Here is a 14728-nt window from a genome sequence, read left to right as displayed (position 1 = left end):
ATCTAAAAACAGTTCATTTCAAAAGATGTTGATGTTAGTACTTAAGATTTTTACTCACATGTTTAGAAATACAGAAGTCCTTACGTTTTTTGTCAACTTATGTCTTTACTTACCTTTGAGATCTTAAAATTTGTACCCCCAGGGGGCCAGCAGCTCTTTGGTGGGTACATGTGTGGTGCGGACGGGTCCCTGATCTATTGCAGCCTTTATTCTTTACTGGGCTGCTTTCCCCTCCCCTTCCTTTTCCTTCCCTGTCCTTCTTCCTTTCCCTTTGCCCCTTCCATTCCTTCTCTTGGTGTTCTTCTTTATGTCGGCTGCTTCATCTTGCAGGTGTGGTTGGTTGCTTTTCCTCCTCCTTTTTGCCTTTTCTTTTTTGGTCCTCCCTCGGGTGTTTGACCTTCATCTCTAAATTTGAAATCTGTAGTGCAGACCAGTTGCGGAAGAACTCCCTCCCTAGCGTTTTTGGCGTGGATTCCTCTTCCTTTCTGCTTTTCCCTCCCTCCCCGCCAAAGCCGTTTTGCCTCCTTGCTAGGTCACCAGCTCGGTAGTCAGTCCATGTGGTGGAACTGTTACATACCCATCTGGCTGAGTACCCTGATCCCACAGGGACCACTCTGGTGGTACCTGTGCTGTGAATGCCTTGTGGAAGCCTAGGAGTAGTTGCCCATCTTTCTGGCACATCAGAACTCCCAGCAACAACCGTCCTGCCAGGCGGCCATTGGTGTGGCTGGGTGGTGCCTACAAGGCGAGCCCCTGTTCAGAGTGGGTGGTACTGGGGCGGACGTTTGGCACATGAAATATGTTAAACTCTCTGGCTGCTCTACTGCGGCCGTGTCTCTTGCTTAACATAGTTCTGTTTCAGTTCCTGTTTCTGCCTTTCCAGGCTTATGCTCCTTGAATACACCCTGGGAGGAGGGCTGGATGTGCCGGCTTGGGGCAAGACACTTTCCACAGTTCTTGGTCTGTACCAGGACTGACAGGAAGACTTTTGCCACCACCAAACCCCTTTTCTTTGACGAGCATACTGAGGACAAGTTCGGTGAAGTTGAGTCAGTAAGCAAGATGAGCTCTGGCTCTCTCCTTATAAAGACAACTTCCGCCAGTCAGCCAGCCCCCCTCTGTGCCTGCAACCATTTAGGAGACGTTCCCATGACTAATGCTCCTCACAAAAAATGGTTCAAATGCCTCTAAGCACTATGGGACTTAACATCTGAGGTCATAAGTCCACTAGACTTAGAACTACTTAATACTAAGGACATCACACACATCCATGCCCAAGGAAGGATTTGAACCTGCGACCGTAGCAGCAGCACAGTTCCAGACTGAAGTGCCTAGAACTACTCGGCCACAGCCTGCTGGCACTCCTCACAAGACACACAGTATGACATGGGATGTAATTTTCCATAGGGAACTTCTCCTTGATGATGAACTTAGTGCTAATCTGGAACACCATGGCGTTCATTTCGTCCGGTGTGCCCAGAAAGGCTCTAAGGACCATTGTGTAGACACTGGCACTTTCATCATGGCATTTGATAAGGATACCCTGCCTGAGAAGTTCAGGGTAATGGTGTACAGATGTGATGTGAAACCATACATTCCACCGCCCACGCATTGCTTTCATTGCCTCAAGTTCGACCACATGTCCTTGCACTGTGGTGCCACTCCCTTCTGTGGTGACTGTGGCCACCCTCTTCATTTGGGGAGCCCTTGCACCCCACCGCCTAACTGTGTAAAATGCTCTCCCCACTCATCGGAATATCCAGTTTACTTGAAGGAAAAAGAATTCAGGAAATAAAGATCCTTGACTATCTCAGCTACTTTGAAGCCCGGAAGAAATTTGACAGACTTCACCCTGTAAATCTCTCCTTTACCTATGCCTCAGTTATGTCCTCCTATCCTCACCCTTCACCATTACCCGCATCCTGCCCCCTTCCATTTTCTCACCCTTGGCGGCTCCCGTCCCTTCCCCTCCAGGAACCGCTCGTCCTCCTCCTCCACAGCCAGGGAAAACATCCTCTTCTCTGGCTCATGCAAGGAATGGGGCTTCATTTCAGAACACCCCTTCCTGGCATTATCAGTACAGAAAGCTTGCACACTTGGGCCAGGGGAGAGTCCAGTGCTCCAAAGGTCCCAAAACCACTCACTCTCTGTCCTATACTGTAATCATTGCCATCTAATCCCTTGCTGAGAACACCTCCTCCCACCCTCTGAGGGAGAAAAAGAAGCCACGCAAGTCAAAGGACAAAGCTTCCCCGGCTTCCCGGAGGGCTTCACACTTCCACCTCATCCCAAATGAGACCGTTTTTATGGATGTCATACCATCCTCATTGGAGAAGCTCACTGACCAAGTGACTTGACCTCCCCTCAGCTTCTTTACGTCTCATCTCACCACATAATAATCCAGTGGAATTGCAACGAATATTATTGCCACCTCCCAGAAATACACCTTGTTTCCTCCTACTCTTCATTCTGTCTTGCTCTTCAAGAAACTCACTTTCATGATGACCACATTCTAAAGTTTTTTGTTATTGAGCGTTCTGTTGGAACTGTGCCGGCCCGGGATAGTGTCTGGAGGGGTCTGCACTTTGGTTTGCATCGATTTCATTAGTGACTGGATCCCCCTTCATATCAACTTGGAAGTGTTAGCAGTTAGAGGGCGGGCGACTGCAGCAATCACTTTTGTAATGTCTACTGCCTTCCAGGTAGGCCAGTTTCTTGTAATGAACTGTATACCTTAATACAGCAATTCATACCCCCGTATCTCCTCCTTGGGGACTTCAGTGCACACCACCCCGGTGGGGGAGTGCCACCTTGTTGGGTAGGGGTCTTCTATTTGACCAGCTTACTACAAACTTTGATTTGTGTCTCCTCAATGACAAGTTCCCCTACCCACTTCAGTGCTGCTCATGGAGCCTTTGCTGCTTTCTATCTTAGAGTCTCCTCTCCTGCTTTCGTGGCTTGCCTATATTGGTCACCCCATGTGATGATCTTTGTGACAGTGATCACTTGCCAGAGTTTCTGTTATTCCCCTGCTGCTACCAGGCAGACAGGGCCCCACGTTGGGCATTCTGCAGGGCCAGCTGGACTTCATATAGGTCTGCTGTGCACTTCTGACACTTCTCTCTCAAACTGCATTGATGCGGTCATGCAGGGTATTTCTGCCACTATTCTTCACGCTGCTAGCACTGCTGTCCCCTTATCCACAGGTCCCCCTCATTATCAGCCAGTACCATGGTGGACCAAGGATGTAGCAGTTGCTGTCCAGGACCACCGACGGGCACTGCTACAATTTAAATGTCACCCTTCACAGACCAACCTCCTCGCTTTTAAGTGTCTCTGAGCTAGGGGTCGTTACCCTATTAAGTGGAGTAAATAGGAATGTTGGAAGCACTGTGTTTCCTTGCTGTGGAGGTACGGCTCTTCATCACAGGTTTGGTTCAAGCTCCGCAGCCTTTTGGGCCACCAGTAACAGTCAATTGTAAAGGAGCTTATCCTCCAAGGTGCTCTGTCTACTGATCCATTGGTCCTTGCAGAACACCTCGCGACACACTTTGCGTCATCCTCGGCATCCTCTTCCTATCCTGCCACCTGTCTCCGGCAGAAACCAGACTTCTGTTTCAACCCTCACCAAGCTGAACACTATAATGAACCCTCCAATGAATGGGAATTCTTGTAGGCTCTTACCTCTTCATGTAAGCCCCAGGCCCAGTTTCCATCCACAACCAGAGGATCCAACACTTGGACATTACACAGAGGCAATATCTACTCAGGGTCTTGAACCACGTTTGGCTCATGGGTGCCTTCCCCTCACAGTGGCGAGACAGTATAGTTATCCATGTCCTTAAGCTTGGGAAGAACCCAACGTCTCTCAACAGCTACTGCCCAGTTAGCCTGATGAACATACTTTGTAAACTGAAAGGATGGTCATCTTCCGATTATGTTGGGTACTCGAATCTCGGGGCCTTTTGTCCCCATATCAGTGTGGCTTTCAGGAAGGACGATCTCGAACTGACTATTTACTCAGACTCGAAACTGCAATCTGACTGGCTTCTACTAAATGTCAGCACATTTCACATTTTAGTTAGCCTCAGTGACAGGGGCTTTCATGGCCCCCTTCCGATTTTTATTCACAATTTTTTATCCCACCGCTTCTTCTGGGTTCCAGTTGGCACTTCCTCAGCACTCCTTGGAACTCAGGAGAATGGTATCCCACAGGATTCTGTATTAAGTGTTACACTCTTCCTCATAGTCATCAGTGGGCTTGTAATATCTGTTGGTTACCCTGGCATTGGGGGCATTGCATGTCGACAATTTTTGCATCTGGTGCACTCGGTAGCATCTGCTGAGCACCAGCTCCAAGAGGTCACCCAGCGAACCTCTGCATGGGCTGTCTCCCATGGCTTCTAGTTTCCTCCCTCCAAAATGCGGGTTATGCATTTTTGTTGCCAATTCATAGTACACCCTGATCCAGAACTTTATTTAGGTGACCAGCTCCTAGATGTTACAGCACAGTCCCGTTTCTTGGACCTTTTTTTATGTAAAGCTGACTTGGCTGTCCCATATTTGCCACCTGAAGACTATATGCATGCTCTCTGCCTCCTGGCCCACACATCTTGGGGTGCAGACCATGCTACTCTTCTCCATCTTACCAGTGCTCTGGCTTTGTCCAGACTAGATTATGGAAGTCTGGTTTAAGGCCCAATGACTCCTTCCACTCTGAAAATACTCAAGCCTGTTCGCCATCGTGGGGTGAGTCTGGCTGTTGGTGCCTTTCACACTACTCCCAATGACAGTATTCTCACAGAAGTGAGGGTTACCCCTCTACAAATACGACGAAGCCAACTCCTGGCTTTGTACACAATTGCCATTCACAGATTCCCTGACCATCCCATGTACCCTGTCTTTGCAAATGAGGGACATCTGCCTCCTTAGCAATACCCTCAGGTGGGATTGCCGGTTGGAATGCTCTCACTTCCCTCTGTCAGGATCTCCATCTCCATTCACTGAAATGTGCCACAAGTACACATGTATTTCCTCTACCCCCTCCCCCCCCCCCTTTCCATCCTGGATGGTGCCTGGACCACAGATTAGGACCAACCTATTCCAAGTTTCTGTTGCCCGTATGGTCTCCCTTGTACATTCCATCCTTGCAGAGTTTCGGGTACTACAATCTTCTACACTGATGGTTCTAAGATGGTAGATAAAGCAGGATACATTTTCATGTCTCCTACTGGCTTAGAACACCATTTATTGCAGAAATCATGTAGTGTGTACACAACAGAGCTGCTAGCTGTTACCAAAGTGCCCATTTTGTTACTCAGGCCTTCCTCCATAGTGTTTTAATATGTACCAACTCATTGAGCAGCATGCTACTCTTGTCATCCTTTGATCTCTGGTGTCCATGGTCTTTTCTCCTTCCTGGTGTGTGCTGCCTGCTCAGTTGTCTTTCTCTGAGTCCCAAGTCATGTGGTTATCCCAGGGAATGAACGGGCTGACTGTTTGGCTAGATAAGCTGATACTCATGCTCCATTCCCTTTCGTGACTCCAGGTGCAGATATGCAGCTATGTTAAATCTCTCTTTGCACGAAAGTGGAGTGACATCTGGAGTGCTACTGCTCTCAGTACTAAACTCCACACAATCGAGGAGACTGCTGCACTTTGGTGCTCTTACTTCCACTCCTCTCGGAAAGGGTCCACTGCTGTGCTTTGGTGCTCTTCCTTCCACACCTCTTGGAAGGAGTCCAGTGCTTTATGCCGTCTACACATTGGCCATACCTGGCTCACCCACTGTGTCCTCCTCTGTAATGAACCACTGCCACAGTATTGTGGAACCAGTCTGATGATATCCCACATATTGGTAGAATGTCCCCTTTATGCTAAATATAGTCTTCTTTAATATTAATGTTAGCAGACAATTCATAGATGGTTGAATTGGTCCTCAGTTTCCTCTGTGAAAATGGTTATTTCCTGATATAAGGTTTCTGCTTTACTCCTGGAGCAGAGGCAGGTTGGCTGTGTTTGGGTCTCTCTTCATGTTTTCTCAGTCTGGGACCCCATGACCACTCCCCCATGGAAAGAGCACTCTGTTTTCCAGTTTTTAGATTTGGTCTAACCTTTTATATCTTCTATTGTGTGTGTTTGACTCCACACTGGATCCATCCATAGCTGACCCTTTTTCATCTGTGAGGAATCACAGGACTGATGATCTCACCATTTGGTCCCATAAACCCACTCAATCAATCAATCAATCTCAAAATTTTTCAGGGAAAAATGCTAAAATGTGTCTGGAAATCAGGGAAGTATCAGGGGATTTAACTTGGGGTAACATGTGGAAACCTTGATTCAACAAGCAAGCAACATGTCGTTGATGTCTTTTTGATATTGAGAAAGCCTGCAGCACCACCTGAAGGCATGATATCATAGTACGGCCCACATTAGTGGGGTGTCTGACCATTTCTACCATATTCATGTTGTCCTTCATCTTATATCATTTCTGTTAAATGTTGTTAAGGAAGTCATTGTGGTTTGTTTGTAAAGTAGAATGACGTGTGTCAAGGCTGTTGCCATCAATGGCATTACATTACTGTTGGCAGACCAATGGATGATTTTGCTATATTTCATTCTTTTTCCAACCCTGTAACTGTGGTTGGTCAGTGGCAAACTACAATTAATAGATTGTACTTGTGAACTTAGAGTAAATACTGGGGAACAGACAGTGTATGCCTGTTACAGTTTTATAAGGCTTTCTTGCATTTCTGGTTGGATTACAGGGCCACTTGTGTGGATTGGTGAGACCCGTGCATCATAGATGCTATCTGCCTAGGGACAAGGATGGCCAAGGGTGTCTGCTAGTTCAGCACCATAGCCAGCCTCTGTGCTGAGGTTTGTGAGCTACAACTATCCAGCCAGTGTAATTGGTTGGATTACAGGGCCACTTGTGTGGATTGGTGAGACCCGTGCATCATAGATGCTATCTGCCTAGGGACAAGGATGGCCAAGGGTATCTACTAGTTCAGCACCATAGCCAGCCTCTGTGCTGAGGTTTGTGAGCTACAACTATCCAGCCAGTGTAACTTTCCTTAGTATGACAAGCATATGTGCTCAATTGTGGAAATGGCATCTTCAAATGGCCTACAAGTGACAGTTTTGTTTGGGATTCATGCAGAAGCTGACCTAGCGACTTATAATGTTGATCAGTTTCCATTGGTGGAGCTGGCTGCCACTCTGGACTGGAACCTAGCAGAATGCCACAGTGGTTAAGACACTGGACCCAAATTTGGGTGGATGGCATTTTAAATCCACATTTGGCCATTCAGTTACAGGTTTTTCATAGTTTTCTTAAATTGCCCCAGATATACTTAAGTACCAAAGAAAATGGTATACGCATGCATATTCAAACACAGAGAAATGTAAACACATGGAATACAACGTTGTGGTCAGCAACACCTATTTAGGACATCAAGTGGCGCAGTTGTTAGATTGGTTACTGCTGCTACAATGGCAGGTTATCAAGATTTAAGTGAATTTAGATGTAGTGTTACAGTAGGTGCACGAATGATTGGATTCAGCATCACCGAGTATATCGTGAATATCGAGAATCCAGTAAAACATCAAATCTCCGACATTGCTGCATCCGGAAAATGGTCCTGCAAGGATGGGACCAATGCCAACTGAAAAGAATTGTTCAATGTGACAGAAGTGCAATCCTTTTGCATATTGCTGCAGATTTCAATGCTGGGCCACCAGCAAGTGTCAGTGTGCCAACCGTTCAACAAAACTTCATCGATATGGGCTTTTGGAGTCGGAGGCCCATTCGTGTACGCTTGACGTCTGCACAACACAAAGCTTTACGCATCACCTGGGCCCGTCAACACTGACATTGGACTGTTTTTGACTGGAAACATGTTATCTGATCGGACGAGTCTCGTTTCAAATTGTATTGAGCGGCGGACGTGAGACATCCTCATGAACCCAAGAACCCTGCATGTCAGCAGGGGACTGTTCAAGCTGGTGAAGCCTTTGTAACGGTGAGGTGTGCGTGCAGTTGGCGTGATAATGGGATCCCTGATACATCTAGATACGACTCTGACAGCTGACATTTATGTAAGCATCCTGTCTGATTGCCTGCGTCCCTTCATGTCCCTTGCGTATTCCAACAGCCTTTGGCTATTCCAGCAGGACAATGCTACACCCCATACATCCATAAATGCTACAGAGTGGCTCTAGGAACACTCTTCTGAGTTGAAACACTTCTGCTGGCCACCAAACTCCACAAACATGAACATTATTGAGCATATTGGGATTCCTTGCAGCATGCTGTTCAAAAGAGATCTCCATCCCTTTGTACTCTTATGGATTTATGGACAGACCTGCAGGATTCATGGTGTCAGTTCCCTTCAGCATTACTTCACACATTAGTCAAGTCCATGTCATATCATGTTGCGGCACTTCTGTGTGCTTGTGGGGGCCCTAAGCGATGTTAGGCAGGTGTACCAGTTTCTTTGGCTCTTCATTGCAAATGCCAGGATGGTTCCTTTGAAAAGAATATGTTTGGAATCTTTCCCTATCCTTCCTTGTGCTTTTTGTCTAATGGCCTAAGTATGGAAGGGACATAAAATCTTGATCTTCCTTTCCTTTCTGTACTCACAGAAACCGCAACAATATTTTGACTCTTCTTGAATATAAGTACAGTGTTCTGGGATTAACCTATAAATGTTTTATACCTATATGCCAACTATTTGGCAATATACAACAATGGGTCTAAGGAAGTGATTACCTTTATTGCTCTGTATTTTATGCCGGTGTTCCATGGCATGAATAGGAATTTAACTTTCTGTGCTGCTGTGTTACTTACAGTCTTGAGGGCATTGGGGCAGGCTGGATGCATTTGAGCTACAGAATTCCCCATTTCCTCTGATTCACAGAGTACACTGCAAGACACCCAGTGCATGTGTTCAACAGAGAAACCAGCCCAGTCAGTAAAGAACAGTTTTATTTACTGATAAAAAAAGTGGAAGGCAGTGATATTGTAGTGGGTACATGGAAATTTGGAGCTGTGAACTGGCATATGCAGCTACCAAAAAAGTTTTACATGTTGTTCAGTCTTGCATATTGTTAGAGACTACTATGGGCAGGGTCATATGTGATTGAGGGAGGAGTGACAGGAGGTGTAGGACAACAAGCTGAGGTTGGAGAAGCTTTGTGTTTGACCACTGCCATCCAGCACATTGTATCCTGCACCTAAAATGTCAGTTGATAATTTTGCTGGGTGCTAATCCTCTATTTCGGGTGACAACAAACATAGTTTGAAACTTCTACTACAATATTTTTTCACTTACACAACAGTTTGACGAAAGTTTGCACGGTAACAATTAACTTGTCCTCCAAGTTAGTTTAACACTCTTGGTGCCAAGACCATAGAATTTGTGGGCTACATGCTGTCCAAAAAGCATCAAGCTCATAAAAACTATGGATTGCACTTTTGGCTTCATGTATTTTATATCTTAGATGTCGCATCCATCAGTCTTTCTTACAGTTTGCATTCACAGATGAATAGAAAGATTTGTCTGCACCTTCTGCTGGCTACTCATTATGAGCTGTAATTTTCGTTCAGTATAACATGTCAAACTTAATTTGGCCAGGAAATCACCATTCCACTTACTGCTGAAGAGATTCTAGATGATTGATGTAGTGAAAAAGATGATTTTGGAGAAAGCGACACATTTGAAAGCAAGAGGCTGACTGTTAAATAATAATATGTTACTGTTACTACGTACACAAAAATATGTTTTCTGTGGTCATTTCTGTTTGACTGTATTAGCAGTGCATTGTTCATTCCAACAGATTAACTGAATGAAAGCCATTTATTGCAAGAGAATGAAACAAATAGTGAACATCAGAATGCACTGCATAAAAGTCTGTTGTGTCCATTGGTGTGTAGACTACAGCTGACACTCAGGTGCATTTACCTCTTAACACAGCACCACAAAAAGTTCTCATGAAGATCGATTACATGAGATACCCATTGTTCAAATGTTTTTCTAACCAATGAAGACATCAGAGAAACTAAAGCTCATACACATGTATGTTCATCTAAGGTAGTAGCAAAGAAACATAGTAAAAATGAACTGAAACCTTATTCAGTACTAAATTTGTGGAAGCTACTGACACTCAGTGAAAGTAGGTGTTTCTTGGCCATAGTTTTTCATATGTATGTTTCAGGATGGCTCAGGATTGGAACACTAATCCAATGATTGGGTGAATTTTTGTGTGCAAGTGATGAGTCACTTAATGTTTACTCTGTTTGCACCTAGTTGACAATTCCAAGCAACAGAGACCAAGAGAAGTTGTATCATCCACTCTTCAGAGTTATTCGTTAATACAACAGTCCCAAAGAGCCTTATACTAGGGTATATTGTCTGCCTGAGAAACTTATGGTAGATCAGGGAGTGTGTCCATTTTTCGTTCATGTGAGTTTTCACGTATATGTTCAGAATAAACCACACAAATGTAGTTTGAAGTTATATACTGTTGCTGAAGCAAACAATATTTATGTAATTAATTGTGAGACTTACATTGCAAAATAGGCCACACTGCTTACTTAGACAAATTTTACTCCAGCCCAGAAATCTTGGAGCAGTTGGGTCAGAAAGGAACTGGTGCAGTGGTACAGTAAGCAAAACATGACAAACAGTGTCCAAAGATTTAGCTGCAACTAAACAGGGAAAGGGTGCAATCGTGTGCAGATATGAAAACAATTTGTAGGTGATAAAATGGAAACTTAAAGAGGTGTGTGTATGCAACATCATTTGTATCACATACCTAAAAGAATAAAACACTTATGATGAAGTCACTTACAATATTAGATTACATTGTGAACAAGACATGTGATGATCGTGCAGATCTTGTAGTACGGTGTGGTTTCAGTACAGAACAATCAAATCATGGAGGAAGTTGTACATTCGTATGACATGGGAGTGTCAAAAATATTTTAGCTGTGTAATTCAGAGCACCAGGAGGGAATGAAAATGACTGATTCCATCACGAGACTTGCAGCTGAGCTAATTGAAGATGATGTGCAACATGTTACTGATACTGCTGTGCAAAGTGGAACAGAGGGATATTTGCTGTAGTGGATACCACCCACAAGCAAGAAGTATGCTGCTTGTATATGCCATTTATATATTTTCAGGTGCAAAAAAGAAAGTGGAAAAGCTTCTCAGAAAGAGGCCTGGTACCAGTGTGAGCAATGTGGTGTTGCTTTGTATATGGAACCTTGTGTCAAGATCTACCATGCAAAGAAACAATATGATTTTCTATGAAAACTGTTATTAGCCACATCATTAATGTGAAGAAAAACTTACTTACATTTTAAGGTATACATTGTGTGTAACTTTTTCTAATGTAAATTTTTTTTTAAATTTTCAAAAACAGTGTTGTATGGATTATGTGGTTATCCTGAAACCTACTTACTGAAAAATAATTATTTTAGAAGAATGTAAAAGTAGAAGAAAGTAGCTCTAAAGTTGCCTTATTGGTCAGAATTTGTTAATGAATGACAAAATAGCGTTCATCTGAATATGGCTAAATTTGTCTGGTTTCTACAGCTTTGTACATATAATGGGGCTGATATTGAGAGTGCTAGCAAACCAGCTCTTCTGTTATGGGTGTATTTGCACTTTTTAATGATTTTGTGTACTTCTCTTTTCTATCAAACAATGGAAAATCTAGGATGGAATGTAACAGTATTAGAGAAAGAAAGCTGTTACTCTCTGAGTCACGATAGGCACAACAAAAAGATTCACACAATTTTAGCTTTTGGCCATTCAGGACTTTGTCAACAATAGACACACACGCACACACACACTCACGTAAATGCAACTCGCACACACGTCTGCAGTCTCAGGCAACTGAGTGTGGTTTCAGTTGCCTGAGACTGCAGACTTGTGTGTGAGTTGCATTTGCGTGCGTGTGTGTGTCTTGTTGACAAAGGCCTTAAGGGCTGAATGCTATAATTGTGTGTATATTCGCTATATGGTGAGTAGCAACTTTCCTTCTCTAATATTCTCTTTTGTATCACTTTTATTTGTTTATGTTCCTATCTCATTAATTTTTGTATACTGACTGTCATTTCACTTCCATGAGGTGCTAATGACCATGTACTCACTTATTTTGTGCTTGAACAGCAATTTAGCCAGATGCCACAATCCTGCAATTTCACTGTCTGATCTATCAGATGTACACTTATTATCCTGCACAGTGTTTTCTCTGGTGTGTTGTGGAACACCTTCAATAGGTTCAGAAACACAATCTTGTATCCACATCTCAAAATCAGTCATCTGCTTGCAGGTGCAGACTTAGGGTGTACACGTGCTGACTGAAAAGTATACGAGTATAATCAATTTGAATAGAGTACTGTCATAGATTTTCATTAATTATGATTGTATCATTAATTTATGGAATTCGTGTGTGCTGATTTGTACTAAAACTTCACAGTCTTATCTATTGCTCAAAAAATGTGTGTACTAAAGAAACCCCTCACATCCACATGAAAACAGAGTTATACTAGTCTCTATTCCAAAACCAATAATTAATGTTGGATAGCTATTTACCTGCCTGTAGCAGAATTCCAGGATCTAGACTGTGACTACTGGACTGGAAACCCTACAACACTAAACAGTAAGTATGCTGCTTCCAGTCAGCTCCTAGCAACTTGAAATGATAATCTTCTTGAGAACAAAACAGGATACCAGTTTAAAGTCAGTAGGAAGCAGACCACACACCATAAAACTGCACTCCAAGTTTCTACAGGAGCATATATAATTTATTGGCTTCAGTTAGACGTCACCAAGCCTGTTACTTATAATTAATGCTGCCTACAGGTAGCTAATCACTTCACATGTTGATGATGAGGTCTCTTCCTATTGAGTGCATGCCCACTCATTAAACTACAGTACTTGCCTAGCAGATTGAAAGGCAACTAATCTGAATTCCATGGTCACGCCTGGAAATTAATTCTTATAAGCCTTCCTTATTGGAAAATTAACTTTGTTGACCGTGAAGGATCACTTACTTTCAATTTCAGAAATAGTATAAGAACCACCTCCAGAGCATACAATTTGCTTCCTATATCTGGGGAGACATCCAGCCAAGTGTATTTCCAACACCTGCTAGAAAACACCTTCCTTCATGGAGAAGTCACTAGCCCTTAACCCAGCATAGTAGACTCTGACCACAAAACACTAAGATGGGTTACGTAAATACTGACCAATCATCTCTAGGCTGAAAAAGTCCCCTTTCACCATATGCCAGAAACTGTCTTTGGTGACCCAACTGAGAGGATGACCCTATGGTGAGGCCAGGAGTGATATGTTTAGAAGACCTTCATTTAACCAGTTTGTGTATGTTGCTTGTCAGTATGAGATGTTTACCATGTAAGATCAATGAAGAAAATGAAAAGAGGAACTGTGCATTTACTCATTGTACATTTAATCAGGACAAGTGTGACATGGAGTTGCCATGCTTCAGTCACATATGTTGTAAGAGAGGTGTTATTCATTATAGGAAGGCATACCATTAAATTCTGAGCATACATGTTCCAAGGAGACTCAATCAACATTTTACTTCCTACCGCATGTTTATCAAAAAATGTCTTTGGTGGTAAATTTAGAGAAATTCAAGCTTACCAACACTCATTTGCAGATGAATCAACAGTGACCAGGGTGAGAGAATGTTAGTGATACATGGCGAACTGTCTGCTATACACTGTAATATGCCATGCAATGTGTAAATGTAGATTAAGATATAGACTTATAGATTAGGACTTCAGTGTGTCCATGTGCACATATTTTAATATTGAAAAAGCATAATCTTTTCCCCTAATTTTCATTTTTTAATTGCAGATGTTAAACAACTGAAATGGGAGGCAAAGAGAGATATGTGGATGCAACAGAACAAGAAATGGAAACGCAAACATAAAGGAAAGCAATCAGGACCTGTTACTAAGAGAAGAAGGAACTGAATTCTCAGACATTATCAGAAATGTTTTTGCAACCAGTGTGTTTATGTACAGTAACTCACGACAGGGCAGAATGTAAATAAAATATTAATTAGTTTTATTATGTGCTCTGTTTTTAATTTATATGGCTGCATTGACACTTCAGCACCAGTTTCATCACACACAAAAATGATGCATATTATGCTTTTGGTGATGGTATTAGAGTTGCTTCTCATATTTCAGTGAGTAAAGTAGCACACACAGATTAAGACCTTGGGAGGAGGAGAATTCAAATCTCTCCCTGTCCTTCCTGGTTTAAGTTTCCCATGATTCCTCTTAATTGATAAAGGCAGACTGTGGGATAGCTCCTTCAAAGAGGACATGGACAGTTTTACTAACTCATCCTTTTCCAATTGAGGTTATGTTCCACATTTAATGACCTCTGCATTTATTGGCGTGGAAAATACGGAGGCGCATAAACTTGGGTGGCATAGTGCATACATGTGCAATGTACATTCTTAATTCAGTGCAACCTTACTAGTGTACATTTGAATATATAATGTTTGCAGTACATTGACACAAAAATAAACAAAAAATAAATGAGTTTACCAAACCCAACAGAAGTTCAGATCTGTAGCACAACAATGTATGACGGACAAACACAACAGAAATTCGATTCTGTAGCACAACAATGTATGATGGAATAGTATTTTGAACTATTGCTTTGGCTGA

The 14728-nt window shown here is 43.0% G+C and overlaps 1 protein-coding gene across 1 annotated transcript in view; it reads left to right on the top strand.

Moving 5' to 3' along the window:
- LOC126326497 (CCAAT/enhancer-binding protein zeta-like) overlaps window positions 1-14120 on the top strand; it is a 177542-nt gene extending 163422 nt beyond the window's left edge. The window contains exon 16 of the mRNA XM_049995645.1: window positions 13902-14120. Coding sequence (XP_049851602.1) covers window positions 13902-14020 — 119 coding nt within the window. The 3' untranslated portion in view covers window positions 14021-14120. The remainder of the gene's footprint in view (window positions 1-13901) is intronic.
- Window positions 14121-14728: the final 608 nt, after the last annotated feature.

Source organism: Schistocerca gregaria, chromosome 2, assembly GCF_023897955.1.
Source record: "Schistocerca gregaria isolate iqSchGreg1 chromosome 2, iqSchGreg1.2, whole genome shotgun sequence".
In the NCBI taxonomy this organism is placed as follows: domain Eukaryota; kingdom Metazoa; phylum Arthropoda; class Insecta; order Orthoptera; family Acrididae; genus Schistocerca; species Schistocerca gregaria.
This window is presented reverse-complemented; position numbering and strand designations above follow the sequence as displayed.